The sequence below is a fragment of the Bacillus rossius genome (genome assembly GCF_032445375.1).
Source record: "Bacillus rossius redtenbacheri isolate Brsri chromosome 4 unlocalized genomic scaffold, Brsri_v3 Brsri_v3_scf4_2, whole genome shotgun sequence".
NCBI classification, from domain to species: Eukaryota; Metazoa; Arthropoda; class Insecta; order Phasmatodea; family Bacillidae; genus Bacillus; species Bacillus rossius.
This window is the reverse complement of record NW_026962011.1, coordinates 27,877,835-27,901,385: the sequence shown is the minus strand read 5'-3', so window position 1 is coordinate 27,901,385 and position 23,551 is coordinate 27,877,835. Positions and strand designations below refer to the sequence as shown.

Genomic DNA, 23,551 nt, shown 5'->3' with positions numbered 1-23,551 from the left:
TCAGGAAGCAATAAAAAATTAGAATTCTCTACTCGAAAAAAAAATCTGAATGCTTTGTATTCTGCCAGCCGTGTTGAAGTTGATAAACAGATCATTAAGTTGCGCGAAGAATTAAAAACAGCGAAACAGTCTTTAAACAGGAAGATTCAAAACGCAGTTGCCCAGAAGAAACACAGAGATGGTATGAAAAGAAAGTTAGAATATATTTGTCATGAAAATCCAGAAATAATAATAAAAAAACTATCCCTGAGGGATTCGGTGGGACGTCCTAGCCTAGAAAACGATCAACCATTACTATTGAAAACAATTGCGGATATTGCTTTATTTGGGAGTGCAGCAGATGACAGAAGACGAACGGAATCTATTCGCAGTGTAAAAACTCTTGATGAACTCACACAAGAATTACGTAAAATAGGATTTGACATTAGTCGAAGTGGGACATAACTTCGTTTGATTCCCAGAAAATCTAATTCTGCTTAGGGACGAAGACATGTATCGACAGTCCCTGTCAAGCTCACTCGGGCTCAGACTGATCTCCACAAAAGCCACTTAGATAGCAATTTCGCTGAAACATCAATCCATTATTTGGAGAACATAGGATCCATACTTGGACCAGATCAAGTATTTTTCATATCTCAAGATGATAAAGCTCGGATCCCTATTGGTGTAACTGCGGCATGTAAGCAAGCACTTCTTCTAATGCACATGGAATATAGAAACAAATTGCCTGATCATGACCGGGTAATCGCTGAGCGGCATAAATTAATACCATAAGTTTATGTTGGTATCAAAATCACTTCCAGTATGCTAGGACAACTGCAAGCCGTTGGATATTCTGGACCAACATATATCGCTATCTGAAGTGAAAAGCATAGTTCATCTACTGCTAATACTCAAGCTCAGGATTTCGAACTTGAAGAGTTTCAAGCATTAGCTAAAACCAGGAGCGTAGGAACCGGTGGGGGGGGGGACAGGGGGGACGTGCCCCCCTGAACGTTTTGGGTGGAGGGGACTGTCCCCCCCAACTTTCTAGACCGTGATGTTTTTATTTTATAATATTATTCCGCATTACTGTTATGCTATTTTAATAAATCAATAATCTAAGCAATTTTAAGCGAATCGGGTACCATGTATCAAAGGTTCATGTGCAAGAAATATGTCCAGCATCGAAATTAATATAACATTCAAAAACAAATAGTAAAGTGACTTTATTTTAAACTGTCAAAATGTACCGATGTTATTTGAAATAGAGTATACCTGCAGGACTACGCCCCTTCCACTTTGCAACCAGACCTAATGTCTGCTGGAAAAAAAAATCATTAGGCAGCTTAGCTCCCTCCCTCCACGTGTATCATACACCTATACATATCGTCTGTGAGTGTACTTGCACATTCCTTGAATAACCTTAAGTATTTCTCTATTTTGTTGTCGTGTTGGGTGTTAGGAGTAGTGGTGTAGAAACATGTGTTTAGCAGTAGACCAGAGAGTTGTAGATGTAGAGTCAAACTACTTACGTGTGCATTAGCATTTCATTTTATCGACAGTGAAAAGACAAAAAACTGTTTGAGCATATTTTTCAATAGCGAAAAGACAGTGTGAAGATGCTCATGCTGAAACTTCATCGAACGGAAGTGAACCAGTAATAAGTGGAACTGAGGTGAGTAACAATCTATCATGAGAAAAATTCTGGCGTTACAACACATTATAAAATTGATTATTAATTATTCTCTTTGTAATAAAGTGGCAAAAACAAGTGTTTGTTTGGGGGGGGGGGGGGGTAGGAGGCGGGTTTGAATTACCATTAAACTATTACATTTAACACTTAACTCTTAACTGTAATTTTATTGAACTCTGTACTAGAAGTTAGGCAGCTGTTTTCAAATATGGAAGTGGTTTTGAGATTGCTGCTTGTTGTACCCAGCTCTTCTTGTTCAGCTGAAAGAAGTTTCAGCTCTCTACGAAGGCTTAAAACTTATCTCAGGTAGGTATGTTTGATTTTTAGTGATACCTTAAAAAAATTATTTGGCTTTAATAAATATTGTTTTTGTACTTTCATGTGTCGGGAAGTAATTACCATTAAATTTAATGTTTCAGATCAACTATGACACAGGTAGCTGTACTACATGCTCATCAACATGAGCTGGACGTACTTGATTTAAACGTCATCGCGTCTCAATTTATAAGTAAGAATGAGAGACGGGGCATGTGTTTGGTAAACGATAACGAGCTACTGGCAGTCGAGCACTAGTAGGTACAGCAGAAAGACTTTAATACAAAAAAATGTGCAGTGTTATTTAAGGTATCAAATTTTGACGTGTGCTGGAGATTTTAAATGTGTAGGGCTAATCAGTCAAAGTAGTCGTGACATTAAGACGTAGCCTATTATGTGGACAAGAAGGCAAAGTTTATGAATTTTAAACAATTTTTTTAATGTTTCCAAGTGTAAATATTTTAAAATTTAGATTGAAAATATCGTAAATGAATTAGTTGTAGAAAATAATTTATAAAAATATCATAATGATTGTAAAATAATACTATTTAATTCCATTCGAGTGAAAAAAAAAGAGAGCTTGTGCCCTCCCTGCCTTCTGCCCAACTTTATTTGTATATTCTTCACTCATCAAATAAAAGGAAACAATAACAATTTTAACATCGATGTATCCAATGCTTAGATACAAAAACTGCTTAAAAAGCGCTATTTTGCGCTTTTTAAAATCAAAATTTTCCGGTGGAGGGGAATCGGTTTACATGACATCAAAATCATTATTTGTCCCCCCCAACTTTATGAACACAGCTACGCCAATGGCTAAAACTGACACGTTGAATGGCTCGATGAGAACGACGTAGACATTCCAAAATCGGATGAAAGTGAGCAGACACATAACATTGAGCAGCAAACATCCAATATCATCGAAAACTTGGAATTATGGATTCGGGTGTCATGGACTGAAGACTGTTAATTGGAATTAATATGTATACCAAAAATTTAAAAGAAGTTTGTTTTGTTCGCAATATTACTTAAGATTATAATATTTGTACCTTACTCTATGTTCAATACCATGTCAATAAACTTAGTTTAAATGCATATTATGTGCGTTAAAGTCCTCTATCCTAGTATATTTTCTTATTTCTAGAATTATAACTGCTGCTCATGAATCATAAAAAAACAAAACAGAATACATTACAAGAAAAATGCATAGGTATATAATGTTTACGTAAGCATGTGAAAAAAAAAAAGGGGGGGGGGTTAAGAGCTTTGCTTACGTTTGTTGACAAGGGTGATTGGGAAGGGGGGGGGGGTAAATTATTGTAATAAATCTGCTTACGTAATACTTGAACAGCCCCTAACTTGTAATATGATTTCGTTAGCATTATCAAAGTTTATATTATATATATTGTATAAGTTTGATTATAATTTATGTCATTAATAGTTTTCTCAAATCGAGCAAGGTGGCGCATTTGTAAAAAAAAAAAATGGACCTATATTCTGGAGGATAGAGGTTTGAATTCTGGTCAATCAATCCTTTTTTGTTATTTCAATGTTTACCGAAACTACTCTAAGCTAATACTGTGATTGTTTCTATAATAGGATGTGGCCACAAATTTCCCTGATATATGTAGTGCGTTTATTCATCTTTAATGACTTTGTTTACGAAACGTAAAACCAAACACCCACTTAATGATGTGGTGCCAAAACTTTTTAAATTGCGATTTTTTTCATGTCCCTCATATTTAATTTTTAAACTTAATATTGGTTATTTTGTATTAGCACACACCGTAAATTAGTCTGATACCACCTACATTTAAATATTTCTTAACCTGAACAAAATATATTGTTTCCAGACATAATGCAGGCACTACTTAAAAGATTTTTATGCAAAAGCCGACTAAAATTTTAATTTTAATGTGCTAATTAGTATCACAATCATTACATAGTTTTTCTTTAATTGAAATTTTATTGGTCGTGAACAACAAAATGATTTGCTCTAAAATATTTATTGTTTAATTTATTTCTACCTAACAGTCATATCCAGGTAGGTGTACTGACCTCTTAAAAATAAATTTTTTACACACATTGTAAATTAATAATAAGCATCTGACAGCAGTTCTCTGTTTTTTTTTTGTTAATTTCTTTTTAAAATTTATTCTACATTAACGCAACTGAAAAAAAAAAGTGTTTTGTTGAGTGGGTAATAATATATATATTAAAACTCTGACATTAGAGAATGTCCCGGTGTGCCGGCCGTGAGTGGTTGGAGAGGGGAGCCGAGCGCGCGCATGCGCAGGAGATCTTTCCACCCCTCAAAGGCTCAAAGACCAGAGTGCCGCAAGGCCAAATTCTGACTGAGACCGAGCCAAGGTTAGTAATATTTCAAGGTACATGGCGATGTAAAAGTTATGTGCATCGGATTATTATTTAAGCCACTGTCAGGTATATTTTAATGTGTAATATGACGTTTTACAAAATGCATGATGCTTAATATTTCGTTATGCTTAAGAACTTTCCATTACATGCAAATAAACATGATCTTATCTTAATGTTTGGTCTAGAAAGTTCCATACAGCATTTCTAATAGTTAAATGTTATTTAATTTTCGCAGCACAGCACTAGTGTGTAGTATGTCGAGATAATTTTTTTTTGTAGACTTCACAAGTTTCTGAGGACAGAATGATTGGAATAACTCCTTGTAAAGATGAATGGATGTAGAAAACAGCTATTTATCAGAAAATCAGGGGGAAAAAAATGCTATAAGTGTGAAAGTAATAGCAAATATTCAATATTTGGTAATAGGCGTTACATTTTTAATCAAACTTAAGTTAATTTTTTGGCGATGCCAAATAAATGTAACTTTATCTTAAATAAAAAATTTCCCGAAAGTAGTGGTTTTTAGCACTACAGATGTTTTCTTGGATTTTGCCAAAGAGGTCTTTGGGAAATTCTTACAGGATACTGAAAGACTTGGTGTGAATGGTGAAGTTGGCAAAATGTGCATAATTTTTTGTAACTAATTACTGGCTTTTAACTTGCTATACCACCAATTTTGTATACTTAAACAGCATTTATGATTACTAGTTTTCTAGAATCATTGTCAATATGGTAAATACGTAGTTGAGCGGTATTTGCGAAAGAAAATTTTAAAAGTCCGAAAATACCCTTATTAGATGCTCTTCAACTTCCTCTTTTCATTAAAAGCGGCGGAGATAAGAAATTCCAAATACTTTAGGAGATATCGCCGTTCTTATTTTGCATACAAGACCTGTGTTTATCTTTCGACCGTCGCCATTTTTTTATTTTGCCGTGTGTTTGTGAATGCCTAATTAATGAAAATGGTTGATTAGGTCAGGTCAGTTACATTATAAATACTTTGAAACTAAGCGTACATTAGAAATAATATGAAATTATTTCAATGGTTCTTTAGTTTTAAAGTATTTATAATGTAACTGACCTGACCTAACAAACCGGGACAAAGGATGAACAGAAACAACTCACGTAAAATTTTTTTGTTATTACTTGCGCAACAATAAAAAATAAGACTTTAAAATTAGAAACGTTAAATACTCGCCAAGTTGGAGGCGGTAATTAAATACCGTTTTAAACAATAAATGAAGTAAATAATCACGTATTGGTTAATTTGAATTCTGGCCTATCACGAACAATCACGTGACATCATTATCCAATAAAAAAATAGTTGCTCGTAAACAAGAAACAACGGTGAAAGCCACATGAAGGCACTCCTATAATTGTGATGAAATTTAAAAATTCGATATCTCCGCCGCTTTTAATGAAAAGAGGAAGTTGAAGAGCATCTAATAAAGGTATTTTCGGATTTTTAACATTTTTTCCGCAAATACCGCTCAACTACATATGATGATATTTAAAAATTCGATATCTCCTAAAGTATTTGGAATTTATTACCTCCGCCGCTTTTATTGAAAAGAGGAAGTTAAAGAGCATAGAATTAAAGTATTTTCGGATTTTTAACATTTTTTTTCGCAAATACCGCCCAACTACATATTTACTTTTAAATATATAATGTAAATATAACCTTAAAAATTTCCCCTCTAAATTATTACCTTACTTTAGGATTTTAATGGGAATGCTGCAATCACAGAATGGTGAATGCCCTTCGCGAAAATTTTTCACATTTCATGTCAGTTAAAATAATAATAAAAAACACACAAACAATCAAATTACTCAATTTTATCATATTAATTATCAGCAATCATTACTATTCTAAAAAAAAACCATTAATATAATGTAAAAAAAAATTATCATTACACCATAAAATACATGAGAAAATTCCGATCAGCGCATTATTGAGTTACAGAGACTCTCTCAAACTTTTAAAGGTGCAGAAAATTATAGAAAGGCTGCTAAAACTGCAATTGCATATTTGAGCTATAGTTAAACAATTTAAATCTATTTTTATAAATGTAAAAAACATAAGAATTTAGAATATTAATTATTAAAACATATACACCGTAAAACAATAAAAAAAATTGCTCTTTAATATATTTACCTGTGAACTTTTTTTATAAATTTCATCACTTTAGCTATATAATTATATAACTTTAATGCAAAACATACATTACTGCATTATTTTTCCACGCAATTTTGAATTGGTTGCAATTAGAAAAAGCAGTCAAACAGTTATTTAATATGGTGCAAATTAACGAGGTTAACGAGAAAACAATGTCAGTTAATAAACTACGAATATTGCAATGCCTTTCCACTAAATCATTTGGTGTAATGATGGAAGTAAACACTTAATACCTACCCTTTTCAGATTTATTTAAGCATGAAACTGCACTTATTCAGTACAACCAAATAAAGACAATATGCTGCAGGTAGGTGGGTGAATGGCTCGCTTCTCTCACACGGTGAGCAGAACAGTTCAGTGAAAACAGGAAACAGTCGTACTTTGAAAAACCGACAACATAAAAGATTAAAAACAGCAAGTACCCAAAACTATTATATTTTCAACTTTTTTTAGGAATATCCAAAATACTGAAATTACTTCCAGTGAAAAATTAATTTTAGCATCTGCTGTAAGTTTGGAAATGAGTATGTTGGTGTACTCCTGGAAGTTGTGGACAGCGGGATGTGGGAAGATTGCTCTACAGTGTCTTGAAGCCTGTCCTGGCTGGTGTCTGGCAGGTGGCCGTCCCGTGAAAACTTGCAGTCGCCTCTTGTCGCAGCTCCCGAGAATGGAGAAAGCCGGGGTGGTTCCGGACGTCATTGCGAAGGCTCCCGGAGAAGTCCTGAAGGTGTGTTGTAGCATCACCGGCTCTTCTGGGACCATAAGAAGGTACTCTCCTGGTGCCTTGCAAACGGTGAGGTAGCGGAGGGAAGCCTGCTACCAGCGGCCGGGCTCTGCACTCCTGGACCTGCACCTGCAGTGATATCTTGCAGTCCCATTGCAGTGTGTCATCTTGGTTAAGGACGCATACACATTGCTTCTCACATTAGATCAGACTTAAGCAAAACGAGAATCAAGGTGGTGAAACTATTTAAATTGTGCTTGGATGTACAGTAGAAGCAAAATTAGTATATTGATACATATCTAAATAATGTAATTTTTTTTTAAAGATATTTTAAATGTTACGCTTTGAAAAATGGATGTAGGCTAAAGGTAATTCTTGTGAAGTGATTTTTATGGTATGGAAAAAAAATTGAGTGCTAACAATGTTGCTTTGTTAACCAGCATTGAAAACCTGATGTCTCAGAAATAACAAACTGTGCAGCAGAAGGAAAAATGAAATAGTTTTAAAAAAACTTTTGTAAGACTTTACACATTACAAATAAATTTAGTTATTTATTAATTATTTATTAAGGTACTTGACTAAAATTGAAATACAAGGTTTATTATATAATAATTGAATGAAGTGTGTGTGTATTAAAAAGAATACATTTATATTGTCACTAACAGAAATAGCCATAGCTTCTCACACAGTTGAAATTGCAGGTATGTACTATAGCAGTGCATTTTGCTTTATCCTAAATAACACTGCCTTCACTGGAATTTTGCAATTTTTCCCAACTTCAGTGTGGTGATATAGCCCTCTTATCCCTGAGGAGTACACCATTGAATTTGTTTTTTTTTTATTTTTTCTCTTTTTTATCCTTACCATGTATCCAAGTTTATTCTTTATCCTGATGGCATAATCCTCTGTTGTACATGATGCTTGCTGTTTTAATTTAGTACATAGAAAGATCAGTAAATATGTAGAGTAGCGGTATATGCGAAAAAAAAATACTAAAAATCCGAAAATACTTTTATTCTATGCTCTTTCACTTCCTCTTTCCAAATCAACCGGCGGAGGTAAGAAATTCCAAATACTTTAGGAGATATCGAATTTTTTAATTTTGCAATACAACACCTGTACAACCATTCGACCGTCGCCATTTTTGTTATTTTGCCGTGTGTTCGTGAATACATAATAAATAAAATGGTTGATTAGGTCAGGACAGTTACATTATTAATACTTTCAAACTAAGCGGACATAAAAAATGTGTATTTTAATGGATGTTTAGTTTCAAAATATTTATAATGTAACTGACCTGACCAAACAAACAAACCGGGACAAAGGATGAACAGTAGGAACTAAATTGGTCGATTAGGTCAGGTCAGTTACATTATGAATACTTTCAAACTAAGCTTACATTAAAAATAATATGAATTAATTTCAATGGTTCTTTAGTTTTAAAGTATTTATAATGTAACTGACCTGACCTAACAAACCCGGACAAATGATGATCATTAACAACTCACGTAAAATTTTTTTGTTACTTATTACTTGCGCAACAATATCCAAATAAAAAATAAGACTTTCAGAACGACTACAACATCTAATGATCAAATGGCAGAAGTTGACCGTTGTAATTAAACATCGTATTGAACAATAAATGAATAAATAATCACTTATTGGTTCATTTGAATACTGGCCAATCACGGAACTGTCACGTGACAAAATTGTCAAATAAGAAACATAATAGATACGTACTCGTAAACAAGAAACAATGTTGATCGCCCCATGAATACACAGGTATTGTGATGGAAATTAAAAAATTCGATATCTCTTAAAGTATTTAGAATTTCTTATCTCCGCCGGTTCATTTGAAAAGAGGAAGTGAAAGAGCACATAACAAAAGTATTTTCGGATTTTTAGCATTTTTTTTCCGCATATACCGCGACTCTACATATTTACCGAAAGATCCTGGAAATTAGAAAACGCTTGTGATAAAACTCTGAATTATGATTTTAGAATGTATCTGATTAAAAAAAATAATATATATTTGTTTGTGTTGTGATATTCAAGTTTTTGTTAGTCCAAGATCTTTTTATGTATTAAATTTAAACTTAAAGTATCATGTACAGAAAAAATCATATACAAGATCATGCCATCAGATTCAAGGCATAAACTTGGATACGTGATGCACAACTATACTGTAGATATTGTTGATTTTAGTGATATAATAGGCCCTTGCTTTAGCCGAACAGCAACTTAAAGTGTACAGGCAGGAGAAATATGTCAATAATGTGAATACATCTTGATACCTGAAAGCTAGATGAATTCGGGTTTTTTTTATACCTCAAGCTTGAGAAAAAAACCTCTTCTAGAAAGTGGGTGTACGCGTGTGTGTGTGTAGTTGCGAGTGTGCTCCTGGTGAGTGTTAGGAGTTTGACCCGGTGTGATGTTCAGGAATGAAACGTGGGTGATGGACACCTGCCGACCGGTGACGGGCGTGTGCTGCAGGTGGCGTACCCGTCGGGCGTGGAGGTGCAGATGGGCAACGAGCTGACGCCCACGCAGGTGAAGGACCAGCCCTCTGTGACCTGGGCGGCGGACCCGGCCGCCTTCTACACGCTCTGCATGACGGGTGAGCCGTCCTGCCAGGCGGGCGGCGGCAGCACGGGCCTAGCCAAGGATCCCTTCCAAGAGTTAAATGGAAAAAAAAAATCTAGTGTTTACAACAACTTAGCTACATAAAGTTAGAGATAGCTTTATTGGGAGGATTTCTGTAATCGTTATAGGTGGCTACAATAAATACATTTCCTCCGACATCTATTCCAACATGCCTCATATACAGAAGGGACAGGAATTCTTGTTTCAAGTAGTCCACCAAGTTTCCACACGTGTTAGTTGTAAGATGTACGTCATACAAAATTGAGAAGTGTTTTTCATGTCGAGGGAGACAGTCAGTCACATGGATGAATGTGGAAGAAGTAGGGGAGAATGGAGACGGAGATCCGTTATGAGGATGGAAGATGCTGACAGCACTCTTGTTTGAGTTAGACCTCTCATTGATCACTTGGGGCTGTACCAACTCTTGTTTTACTCTGTTTTACGTACTCCGTCAGAGGCTCTAGGTGGGAGGAAGATATCTTCAAGTCAGTAGAGACAGGTAATTTCCCTATCGAACGGAGGTGGGCATGAAGCTAGTGATGGGAGTACTCCACCTGCCCCCCTGGCAGGTTTTTAGAGGTACATCGCATGGTGCCAACTGCCTTAACTCTTGACCCTAGCCGCACAGTCCTCTGGAAATGTGAAGGCCGCACAAGGCGTCTGGAGGCGGCTACTGGCGGGCCGGGCCTCGGGCAGCGAGGGTTCAGAAGGTGCAGTTAGGCTCGGTGTATGGCATCTTGTAACAGTCATTTCGTGTGTGTAAATACTGGAGAGGTTTTTGATGTTTCGTAGTTGGTAAGGAAGCGTTCTCTCATTGTCCCGAGTATTCTGATGGTGAAGTTAATGGCTTACTCAGACTATGAAACACAGCAGTGGGTGTGCTGCGGACTGCTGAACACTAGTGGCTGGACTAGTGAAAGAATGCCACAGTGAAAAATTTTCCCTATTTTTAAAAACATTGTACTGTATTCAACTTATTGGCGTAGTTATTGACAAGTTAGATTTTAACAAATATGTATATACTTAAAATGCACTGGGCTATGGTAAATGTAAATTTACTGTATCTGTTACAAATAACTTCCACAGTTAACTTTTGTTTTGCACTAAATGTTTGTACCCATTTTATAAACATATACATACTGCACACAGTACTTTAAACTATAATGTTGTAGGCAACATTCACTTATTTTTCTGATGGCAGTTTTCAAACCATTATTGCACTAATAAAATTGCCACAAAAGTGTGTTGTGCTGAACTGTACTAATTAATTTACTGAAACCCAACCAAAATATTTGCAACTGTTTAAAACAATGACAAAAACAGAAAATTTTTTTCCCCACTCTTGAAGACTTGAGGGCTTTGTGATAAACCATGCCATCTGTAATTTTTGTATTTGAAGATCATGGTGATGTATAGATTAGTGATAGTTGTAAATATTATAAGTAATTTACTTTGTTTATGCATTTTCAGAAATTTTTGCATATTTAGTAAGAGTTAGATAAAAAAAAAAATTGTAAAAAGCTGTTGCTGTTAAAAATACAAATTTTGGTATTGCAAATTTGGAACCAGCATTTTTGCACTTGACCAATCGCTACTGCTTTTGACTGATTTTACAATCCCTCATATTAAAACATATTTGTTGGTGAAAGAAGTGTTCTGTATTCTACAATAAAAACTATGTTCAAAGTATAACATTGGTATTTGAATTTGATACAAGCAACACTAAAATGGACTGTATTTTTATATTTTATGGAACGTGCATTGAATCTTTGCAATACTCACTAACCGAGGATGGAAGACATGACGACGTTGCTTATCAGTACAGCTGTGCATTGCAGTGACTGGGGCTGACTTACTAGTTCCACAGCACACCACTCAACTGCATTGCTTGCAGAGAACGATTTCTTGTTTGTCTGATGTACTGTCATTTGAAAGATTAGTGTACAAAGAGTTTAAAGAGAAAAATAGGAACACACTAGCTTGTTCGCCACACACAGTGACGAACACTGCACGCAGAAGCTGGCAGGTCCGCTGGCGTGTGCAGTAGGACTGCCTACAAGAACCAGCCCGTGTACGTAACCGGTAACTGGCTGTGGTGAGATAGGCAGTGGAAACTCAATTTTTTTTTGTTATTTCTTAGATGACCAAGATTATGACATTTACTGTGCCATATGTACTACGGTTTTTGTGGTTAATGATAAAAAATTTCCGCAGTTGGTTCCAGTTATACAAAATAGATTTTGTAAGGTTTGTTGTTTTGATTGTTACATATTCTTTACCGTGGACTGTGTAAATGTTTAGCTTGAACTGGTGGTGTCTCAGATCCAGACGCTCCGAGCCGAGAGAAGCCCAAGTTCCGAGAGTGGCACCACTGGCTGGTGGGCAACATCCCGGGCCACGACGTGGCCCAGGGAGACACGTTGTCAGAGTACGTGGGCTCTGGCCCACCCAAGGGCACAGGTGTGTCCGGCCTTCTCTCTCTTTACTTGGTGCTTGGCTCACTTCAAAAACACTTTTAGAACTGTTCCTTGAGGGACTTGTGTCTGATTACTTACCAGTAGCAAAGTGTACACACAGGTTGATAATGCAGCATGGTCCAAGCTTAGGCAAATTATCTGCACCCCTTACAGGCTTCAGTGAGCTTTTCATCTTGCTGGGGGCATGCATTTATTTTACATGAAATTGACCTTAACTTTCTACATAATGTATGTGCACTTTATTTTAACAAACAGTTTTGTCTGTATTCAGAGGCAAAGATAAGAGCAAGAGCATAAGGGAAGGGGTGTATGTCTCTGTGCAAGGAAAAAGGGCATAGGACCTCTTTCACTGTTCCAATCGCATCCTTCATTGCATAAAATCAGGTTCTCTGAGGACACTGAACACTAGCTTCTGTTTGCACCGTTTGTTTGAGTTTAGGTGCTTCAAGTGAAAAGTGATCTCTGAAATGGTTTTTTCCCAATGAGGACTCTGCGACCTGGTCGGTGTCTGTCGCAGGTCTGCACAGGTACGTGTTCCTGGTGTACAAGCAGCCGGGCAAGCTGCAGTTCGAAGAAGCACGCCTCACCAACAGGTTTGCCAACCTTCTTCTCCAGTAACTACAGTGCAGACTTCTGGGAGCAGAGGAAGTTTTTGTTAAATATGTAATTGTGTATCTGAAGCTAAACCGTAGTGCGTGGTTTAGCGTTTGAGGGGTGAATTAGAAATGAGAAGGTAGTTGTACGTGTAAAACTAAGTAAGTTGTTATGTTAGTACCATATTTTCTGTCATGTGAAACTATGTACAAATTTTAAAACAATCAAAGATTCTAACTCTAGTAGTAGTCATGTTTAAGGCTACAAGTTCTACTATGTCTTGCCTCATGTTTTAATATCATGTATTAACTATCTCCCAATTTCCATTAATAAAAAGCTTGCCTCATCTCATGTGCCAGAAACTGCACTATATTACGCTTAATCTTGTATTCATTACAATCGGACAACATAGTCAGGGCATTGTTAATCATCTGTTAGCAAAATCGTTATTATCAAAGAGAAACCCCAGGAAAACCATGGAAACTAGTGAAAATAAATGTTATTAATTCTGAAACAACGCCAAATACAGTAAAAGATCTGTATTCAAACTGTTCAAAATATAAAAGTGATGTGATGTTTCAAAAGAAATAATATGGATTGCCTAGAAGTGTGGTCTGGCCTGCCACATTGCGAGCTGTCTTGTCGGTAGGTCCTGGCTGAAGCCAACTCTGTAGCTCAGGATATGGCCAATCAGTAGGGATTATACGGTGAATTGCGATAAAACCAAAATAACACAGAAAACCACGTCAATACACAAACAGCTAAATAAGAGTAAAATCATGTTTTGGCATCATTTTTAATCAAAACTGAAGTAAAATCACATAGTGTTATCTTTTAGTGTAGTAAATTCAATTAATGTAACTGTTTAGCATGCAGTCTGTACCAAAATCCATTTCTTCCAGATACAATTTTTTTTCCTTTGATCTTTCAACTGTATTAAGTAATTTATTTTTATATTGCAGCATTGGTACATTTTTCAGACATACAAATACGTACTTGAAAATTAATTTTTATTCTTCAGATGTGGGACCTCCTCTCTGGTAGAGCCAGCTGCTCTGTAAATTACCAGAAGTTAAAAAATTACAATTTAAAATGTGTGTCTACACCTAGGTGTTAAGGCAAAAAATCAAAGTTAGCAGAAAAATTCCAAAATTGCTGTTTCAGATTGGGCATTCTTTTTTTAAAAATTTATTTTTCTTGCTGTAATAAAATAATAAACTGAAATAAAAATTACACAACTGCCTATAAGCAGACTCACAGGAGGAGTTAACACAGTTTCAAAAATACTCTAATACCCTCTTATCGCATAATCGTTGCACTCGCATAATCATAGCACCTATATTTTAGGCTGTCAAAATTGGGATAAAAAAACTCGCGTAAATGTCGCATGATGTTTTTGGTCCTGCTATTAGATGCAGAGCGCTTTGTGTAGGTATCATTTACGTATAAAAGATGTATTTTAAAGTAGAAATCTAATATTTATTCTAACATTACCAATTATTTATTTAATTAAAGGAAATACGAAGTTGTCTGACGTGTAAATTTTCTATTAAACACGTTTTAAAACGTTATTTCCTTTATCTGATTGTCTGCGTCCCTGCGGTGTACCGATGTAGGTATCTTTTCCGTATAAAACAATGTATTTTAAAGTATAAATCTAATTATTCGGATATTACCACTTACTTATTTAATTAACGGAAATGCGAAGTTGTCTGAAGTGTAAATTTTCTTTTAAAGACATTTTTAAACGTTATTTCCTTTATCTGATTGTCTGTGTCGCCGCGGTGTACCGGTGTAGGTATCTTTTCCGTATAAAACAATGTATTTTAAAGTATAAATCTATAGGGATGTGCGAAAGTGACTTCATCCACACAAAATGAAAGTGAAAGAAAATTTATCAAGTTTCGCGAAAGTGAAACGAAAATGAATTTTTCTATGAGATAAATATATTCTTAACGAAAGTTAAGCTAAATTTTTTAATTAAAGAAAAAAAGTTCCCCAAAATTTGCTCTTCAGTAATAAATTCTATAACATAAATTATTTTGGTGCCTTTTGATGTATATATAAATATTACTTTTTTTTTTAATATAATCATCGTCCGCCCTAGACCACACAACACAGCCCCATGTCACTCGTAAATTTCAAGAATCAATCCAGATCTTTCAGCGCACAGACTATTTCCTTTACAGTCGTAATGTCGCAGTCTATGATAATATATTTATCACGTGCATGATACTGATGAAAAAACACGTGACTACTGCGGAACGGCCGCCATCTTGCACCACTGTCGCACATGGCTAGCTCAGGAAGCTGTAGACCAGGCAAAGGGACATCGTCAAAACAAAACATAACAAATGGTTGCTGCCAAGTGGTCATTACACGCAGTGACTTGTTGACCTTTTTGTCTAATTGGCTGTATATTATGAGGATTTTATATGCCAGACAGAGTATGTAAAATTTAAAGCAACAACAATGTTTTTGTTTGGCCGTGCGCAAATAAAAGTAGGTACGTTCTTTGTTTATGTGTATACGGTAAATACTAAATAGTGTACTAACAGTTCTGGAATATATGTTTTATGAATAAAGTACCTACACTACTGTTTGAAAGCAAATGAATCGGGTAATTTTTCAAATATTTCATGATTTTGTTTTGATACCTAGGCCTACTGTAATCATGTTTGAATTTTGTTTACTTTATTGGTCATGTTTGTTCACATTATGATTTTACAGTATTGGCGTATTATCATTAACGTGAGTTTTTTTCCATCACCACGTAAATTAATCTTAATGGAAATCTTTTTTATAATTAATGTCTTTATATAATTTGCATATGTTATTACGTTATTAGTAATAACATATGAAAATCCTATAAAGACAATACAGTAGAATCTCAGTACTAAGTACTTACAGGGACCACAAGTTTTTGTACTTAATACTGAAACATACATACATATCATCTTTACAAAGAGAAAAAAATATATAAAAAAATAGCTACAGGAGAACCGCAATGCCATATGTATTCGCAACTGCGACTTGCTTTTTCCCCTTGTCTAGTTCTCTGAGTATTTCCACTTTTTCCTTAAGCGTGAATTGCTTTCGTTTCTTTTTATCTCCAGGATCATTCATATTGTAGCACAAATACAATGCGGTGTCTAAATAACGTAATCTGAAAATAAACTCAACCATAACAATAAACAATCCCGGCACGGACATCAAACAGTATTTTTAGCGTAGCGTAACACTTTTGTCTAATAATTGATACTTCTCTCAAACTTCCGTGTTTCGATGTATCGAATGGTGTTGTGATGGTCACGTCGCATACTACGTACGGTATACTCTATGGTAGTGCGCGCAACTGTTTGTTAACTTTGTTTTGACGGTTTAGAGGTTAGAAAATACGTTGCGGTGGTATTTGTGTATGTTTGTTCTACAACATTAATCATTTAGCTGGAAATTTATTTACCAGTTTAAGTAAATTTTGGTGTAATAATACCACGCTACTAGTAGAATTTATACGTTATAGTGAAAATATGATACTTTAAACTGAAACCGTTTTGCATGGTGAAGATACGATATTTGGCGGGGACTTAAAAATACGTTAAAGTGAATTATACGTTATAATGAGGTACGTTGTACTAGTATTCTACTGTACATTTTTATTAAATTACGAGTTCTTTTTCAAATAGAACAAACGAACTTCAGTAAGCTATTGAACTTTCGTTTGGCTCGAAATATTTCGCTAAAAACGAACTTCGACAGATGAAATTCTTACCGAAATCGAAAATGAAATGAGCAAAATTTCGGTTTCGGTATACCGAACATTCGCACGCACAACCCTATAAATCTAATATTTATTCGGAAATTACCGCTTACTTATTTAAATAACGGAAATACGAAGTTGTCTGATGTGTAAATTTTCGTTTAAAGACTTTTTAAAGGTTATTTTTATTTCCTTTATCAGATCGTATACGTCGACGCGGTGTACCGCTTATAAACATGTAGCCAGCGCTAATTGGCATCATTCATGTTTGGTTATGTTGCTTCCCGTATAGAGCACGCGCATGTAGTCGAATATCGATATCCCGCCGATTGCATGCAACGCGCGCTCTCTATCAGGTGCTGAGTTAACTACAGTTGATAGCCCGCACTCTTTCGTGGTAAGTATGTACTACGACTATAGTTACGCATTAGTTCACGTCACAGATTCAAGTGCCTTGCGTTTTCGTCACAGTTTTTGTTTTTCTATTTAAAGTTGAAGAAATGTTTTTGTTTAATGAGTTAATAATATAAAAAAATTTTGGTGTGCTCTTGTATACTCCACCTTTTTCTAAATAAACATATTTTCCATGAACGGGTTTTGTTATTATGAATAACTTTACCTAACAAAAAATTTATTTTCCGCATAATCACCGCACCCCTACTTTTCAAACTGGATTTTAGAATAAAATGTACAACGATTATGCGAGAAAACACGGTAATAAAATCCTTGAAAAAGCAATTAACTTCTAATTTTGCTAGTTGTTTGGTGCCAGAGTAGTGCCAGAAATTCTTAATACAAATTATTATATTGTGAAAGTGCATCTTGTATCAGTCAAAATGAAACTGAGTAAAATAAGTATAATAAAATATTTAAGTATTATATTTGTTAAATAACTACTATCATGAACAAACAAAATTTAAAAAATAAAACCATAAAATGTTGTGTGTACTGATTGGTATTGCGTGAACTGTGGAAGTGTGGAACCTACTGGAGCCACAGCCCCGGTCAGAAGATGTGTGGCTGTGTAGGTCGGGGGACCACAGAGGACAGTTCTCCATCAAGAAGTTTGCGGCCAAGTACAAGCTGGGTGACCCGGTGGCGGGCAACTTCTACCAGGCACAGTGGGACGAGTACGTGCCCAAGCTGTACGAGCAGCTGAGCGGCAAGTAGGCCCGACTGCCGCCGTCTTCCTCTGCCCTTCGTCCTGCGACGTTGTGTGCTTGTGTTCTTCCAGCGCAGTTACGACAATAAAGTACAAGTGGTGTCATCTTTGTAGTTGTTTTGTTTACTTTTGTACTGGTCGGTTACAGTTGCAGCTACCGGATGAAATGTTCCATAGGAGTGGGTTGCCTGCTAATCCAAGACTCATATCTTTATTTACACAAATGTCAATAGCAAAACTTGTTGATAACAAAAGGTATTCACAAAGATGTTAAGTTTATTCGATTGGCATGAGAAAACATACGTATTGCATTCTTCAGATCTTGTGTTAATATATCTCGGTACCAAATTTTATTAATTAGCATCAGTCTTAAAAAGTAATGCATAACAATGTTATTGGTACATATTACTTTAACACAGGCTTACAGTTTTTACTGTTTTCATCCATTTTCATCCATTTTCATGGATATTTTAAGAGTAAAACGGATTGGAAGAAAAACGACAACTTTTGCAGGTATTTCCAATGACTGGGTCAATATTTTCCCATTAAAATTACGTTCTTGTAAATATTTTTATTTTACTCTGCTATTAAAACTTTGAGTACCATGGTAATATACAGTAGAATCCCGCTCGAACGACCCCTCACGGTTCCCGGTTCACGGAAAGAACCGTCCTTTATTTGGGCAGCTTTAAAATAACATCGTGCTAACGTTATGTAACGTGGGTAGTTTATTTTTTATCCATTTATTGCCGCCCCCCCCCCCCCCACTTCCCTCTCTTTCGGCGTCACCATTCGTCCCCCTGCGCCGGATGCCTGCCAGACACGTCTCTCGGCGCCAGGTGAGCTAACGGGCGGCGGACATAATAACCAACTGACGTGAGAAGGGAAGCGGACGTCAGAGTATTTTCCCTGGGTTTTAAAAGTGTGACCGCTGAGGTTGTTATAAATAAGGGTCGGGCCAAAAAGTTATTTTACATGGTACGTAACTGGGTGGTTTGAAATATAGAGCGGCTGAAACACAAAAATGGGCCGAAGCAATGGCAACGTTTTTATTTACAGCTTCAGATAATGATAAACAAAAAATATATTTAAGCTATATTCAAGATAACCCGAAAAATTTAATTCCAAATACACTTTTAGTTCAATAAACTATGCTTGTAAGCAGTGGAGCAGTGTATACATATATGTAACAATAACAACAAAGAACAAGTGGAAAAAAAAAACACCAGATTACAGTATTATCCAACATGATATATGCGGCAGCTGTTAATTAATTTTTTTTAAGCATTTTTGTTCTTCAAAGTCACACATGTTAGACACGTCGATGAGACGTAAAAACAAAAAAAAAACATTAACGAACATAAAAAGAATAAATACACAACACCTAACACTTTATTTATCGCCTTTTTAAAAAAGTCCTTTATCGTTGCCTGCTTTTTTTTCAAGATGGCATTTTCCGCAAACTCTATCAACTGCGTTAAGCAGGACCACACAGCATCACTCGCACCATGCCGCCTCAGAAGATATTCATAGACATCCCCAGCTTTGAGGACGTCTCTCGTCGTCGGCACAACTTCTGGCTCTTCTGCTTCTCCCTCCCCCTCCCCCTCCTCCTCCTCCTCCTCTTCATCGCTCGGCTCCTGCCCCTTGACGTCATCGGAATCATCATCTTGTGTACCCCAAACTGCAACGTTGTCATCCGCTGTCACGAACTCTGCAAACGTGCAGTCTGGGGCCAATTGCTGCCACAATTCGTCGTCGCATGGCAGAGTGAAAATCTGATGCTGCGGCTTCGTCGAGGGGCCCGGCTGGGGCTCGGCGTCCACTGTGGGTGGGTCGTCAGTGTCGTCAGGGTTTTCAGGGTTGGTGACAGCGAGAGGCACATCGTCGACTGGTGTGACGAAGTTGGCGTGTCGGAAACAGTTGGCAATTACTTCTGGTTTCAATGCCCTCCAGCTGGTAACAATTGCTTCCGTTGCCCTATACATGTCCCACTTCTTTATCTCTTTCCCGATGTTATGCTGCAACACCATGCTCCGCACAAGCATTTCCCGGTACTTCAGTTTCACCTGTTGGATTATCCCCTGGTCCAGAGGCTGAAGCACGCTGGTGGTGTTCTTAGGCAAGAACACCAGCTCAATATTTCTGAGATTATCGAGCGGAGGATGTGCAGGGCAATTGTCGACGAACAGGACAACTTTCCTATTCATCACATCCATTTTCGCATCAAAGCTGCGAAGCCACTTCGTGAAAACTGCTGCATTCATCCACGCTTTTTTGTTGAAGTCGTAGTCGCAATGAAGAATGTTCCCCTTGAAACCTCTCGGTTTTTTTGACTTTCCTATTACTAGGGGCTTCATTTTGTCGCTGCCGTCCATGTTGCAGCAAAGGAGGGCTGTGAGGCGCTCCTTGCTCCTCTTCGCACCCTTGCATACGTCCCCTTTCACCGCAAGAGTACGGTCTGGCAAGAGGTTATAAAACATCCCGAGCTCGTCTGCGTTGTAAACGTCTCGAGGCTGGTATCGGCTGAGGATGTTCTGAAGCAAGGGCAACCACTCACTTACAGACTTCGGATCAACCGACGCACTTTCGCCGACTATCTTGTGGCTGGATATTCCATGCCGAGCCTTGAAACGATTCAGCCACCCGACTGAACGCTTGAAGTCTGTCAAACCTAACTTCAAAGCAAGTTCGTCCGCCTTTGCCAACATCATTGGCCCACTCACAGGCAAATTTTGAGCTCTCAGCTCACCAAACCACTCCAACATAGCTTCGTCAAAGTTTTCGTACGTCGCGCCCCTCAAATTTTTCAGTTGCACATTGCAGCCTTGCTTCTGTACTGCATTCACAATTTCTTTTCTCTGTTTGAGAATCGTGAAGAGAGTAGACTTCGGAATGTTGTATTGCTGCGCTATCTTAGTCTTGGAAATTGTTTTCTTATCCACTTGCTGGATGATCTCATATTTTTTCATTAGCGAAAGTGTATTTCGCTTGGCACTCATTTTCACAAATGCGAAACGAAAATCCCAAAAAAAAAATCAAAATCCGTGTAAAACTGCGTGTGTCGTCAACGATCGTTCATAGAATCAAGCCAATAATTTTACCAAATCAAAATCCAAAAACAAATGCGTGTGTCATCAACAATATACAAAATTCACAAAATCAAATCAGCGTCCAAGAAACAAAGCGTAATAAGTCGTCAACAATAATAAAAACCAAGAAATATCCGAATCAACAAGCAAAAGAAGCGTATCCACCAGAGAGCAAGATCACACTAACAAGCCACAAGACAAAGACACGGGATCGAGACGGCAACAGAAATGCGCATGCGCACCACTGTTTAGCGTCATCGCTAGGGTGGCCAGTCTGGACTCTGGAGGGGTGGTATCTATTTTTAGCCATGCGTGCCTGCCAACAGTACAGCGCTCGCCAAGAAAAACGTGACGCGCAGCGCCGTACATAGTGTGTAGCGCACTTGTTTTTCATCCGATTTTACTAATTTTTTTTCGAATTTTTTCACGGTTCCTCGAAAACTGGTCGTTCTTACGGAATGGTCGTTCGGGAGGGATTCTACTGCATGCATTTATATGTGATCAGACCAGCCTATTTTAGTATTTTTTTAAAAATTTGGCATCTTCAAATAAAAAATTTAGCCATATATAAAATTTATTAATAAATTTTTATGCTTTAACATTTCAGGGAAAAAATATCTAAAACACTTATAAAAATTATTATTTTTATTTCAATAAGTCATGTTTTTGCTATTTGAAAAAAGTCAGATGGCCCTTATATTATTTTTAGAATCATGCAAATATTCATGAATTACATTTAATTTTTTCCTAAAATTACATTTTATTATATTCTAAAATGTTTTAAATAAATAATTATATAATACATATTTATATGCATGCAAGCATAGACATTTTACACACTCTTTTTTATTTATCAAATAACATATATTTTTGAAAACCATCTTTTTGATTACCTACACCCATTTTGGTTTGGTCATTACAATTCAATTTTTTTTTAATTATGTTCTGAAAATTATGTCCATACAAAAATAAATTTTACTTATAAATAAACAAATTTACAACCTACCGGAATCACACAATAAATTTCAACTTTCCATTAGAAAATATGGGTATAAATATTACCCAACATGCTATGTTCAACCAAGATTCATGAAGATTCATATAAATAACCAGTAGGTCTATATGCATACCTATATAATTGTATGTTTATCTACAAAGTTATATTTAACCGATACTGATACTGTCTATCGGCCTTTACAAAAATATTTCATTTCTTCACAACAAAAATTGTTTTAGGTAAAATAAAACATGTTCTTCAAATGTGAACATTGACGTTTTCTTATAGTTAGAGATAAATTATGCATAATTTGCTTTGGTGTGATAGTCGCAAAGGCATTCAGGCAAACACCAGAGGCATTTTACATGTGGGACACCACCAAGTTGTTTCCTTTCTTCCTGTTTTGCCAGTGGATGCTTTAGTTTTTTCGGAACACACCTTGCAAACTCGTGTTGGGTTCATCTTTTCTGTGGCCAGAATCTTTTCCAGGAAATGTCTTCCTGTCAGTCTGTCGCAACATTTTGAACAGTTTCACTGTGCGACATAATGCTACCTTTGGCAGCAAAAGCTTCTCCAACTTCTCTAATAAAGTTGGAAAGATGGCAGATTTTTTTCTATTCGCCATTTCTCGTTTCCTTGTACAGGATAAACACATTTGTAACTGCCATTAGAAGCATGTGGAAAAAATAGCTTCTTCCACCATTTCAACTGTTTTCAGTTGAAGGGATAGTAAGCAATCATCTGATCACTTCGATCAACACCTGTCTTGTGAATGTTATAATCTAAAATAGCTTGAGGTTTTGTTTTCGTCACTTTTCCTTTTAATGACTTGGACATCAACTTTGGATGTTGTAGCCTTATGCAAAGTAGTGAGTGCCAAAACATCTCTGGTGTCTTTCCACTTCAAACATAATAAATGCTCACGCCGCATGAAAACCATTTCATTTTTCTGAATTCTTGCTTTTACTATTTCTTTTGGTAGCTGTTTTCTTTGGGTTATTCATGTCCCTACAGCTAAAGTTTTCTTGCTCCACAAAAAATCAGAGTGCTGGAGAACTGTAAAATCTGTCCATGTAGACCACATTACCTTTGTCAAAATTATCCGATAAAAGTCTTTGGACAATAGACATAACGCTGTTATCCACATTTGTTTTCCTGCAGTAAACTTTTATTTTTAGTACATAACCAGTAGATGAATCAGATACAATACAAAGTTTCATGCCATATTTTTGTGGCTTATTTTTCATTTAAACACGAAACTGAATACGGCCATGAAAGTCACACATGCCTTCATATTTTGAACTAGATGATCAAAAAATGGCCGAATTTTGTGCAAAAGATCATGATTTGGCTGTCACCTTTGTATGTAAGTATATTATTATCATTTAAGTGAAAATTTGACAGAATAGAAAAACGATTTCTACTCATTATAGATGCTGGTAAAGGAGTAGACAAAAAATCGTTAGTTGACCAGTACTGCTTGAAATCACTCTTCTTCACCAGACACACATGAAAAACAACTGCAAAAAAGTGATAAATTGTTTCAGTTTTCATGTGCTT

At 36.3% G+C, this 23,551-nt stretch overlaps 2 protein-coding genes across 2 annotated transcripts in view; one reads left to right on the top strand and one right to left on the bottom strand.

Moving 5' to 3' along the window:
- The window catches only part of LOC134541808 (uncharacterized), a 43,346-nt gene extending 25,331 nt beyond the window's left edge, over positions 1-18,015 (top strand). Inside the window, exons 7-11 of the mRNA XM_063385500.1 lie at positions 7,160-7,269; positions 9,760-9,883; positions 12,232-12,369; positions 12,904-12,979; positions 17,769-18,015. Coding sequence (XP_063241570.1) covers positions 7,160-7,269; positions 9,760-9,883; positions 12,232-12,369; positions 12,904-12,979; positions 17,769-17,910 — 590 coding nt within the window. The 3' untranslated portion in view covers positions 17,911-18,015. The remainder of the gene's footprint in view (positions 1-7,159; positions 7,270-9,759; positions 9,884-12,231; positions 12,370-12,903; positions 12,980-17,768) is intronic.
- Positions 18,016-18,687: 672 nt separating this feature from the next.
- LOC134541807 (tigger transposable element-derived protein 6-like) lies at positions 18,688-20,613 on the bottom strand. Its single transcript, XM_063385499.1, has 2 exons — positions 19,410-20,613; positions 18,688-18,746 (listed from the first exon to the last, which is right to left on the bottom strand). Exons 1-2 carry the CDS (start codon positions 20,611-20,613, stop codon positions 18,688-18,690), a joined length of 1,263 nt encoding a protein of 420 aa, XP_063241569.1.
- Positions 20,614-23,551: the final 2,938 nt, after the last annotated feature.

Excerpts from the sequence above, each read along its gene's own strand:
- LOC134541807 (XM_063385499.1), bottom strand. The coding sequence starts at position 20,613 with ATGTTGGCAAAGGCGGACGAACTTGCTTTGAAGTTAGGTTTGACAGAC. Across the intron at positions 18,747-19,409 it reads ATATCTTCTGAGGCGGCATG|CTCACCTGGCGCCGAGAGAC; the intron begins GTGCGAGTGATG and ends GCCGCCCGTTAG.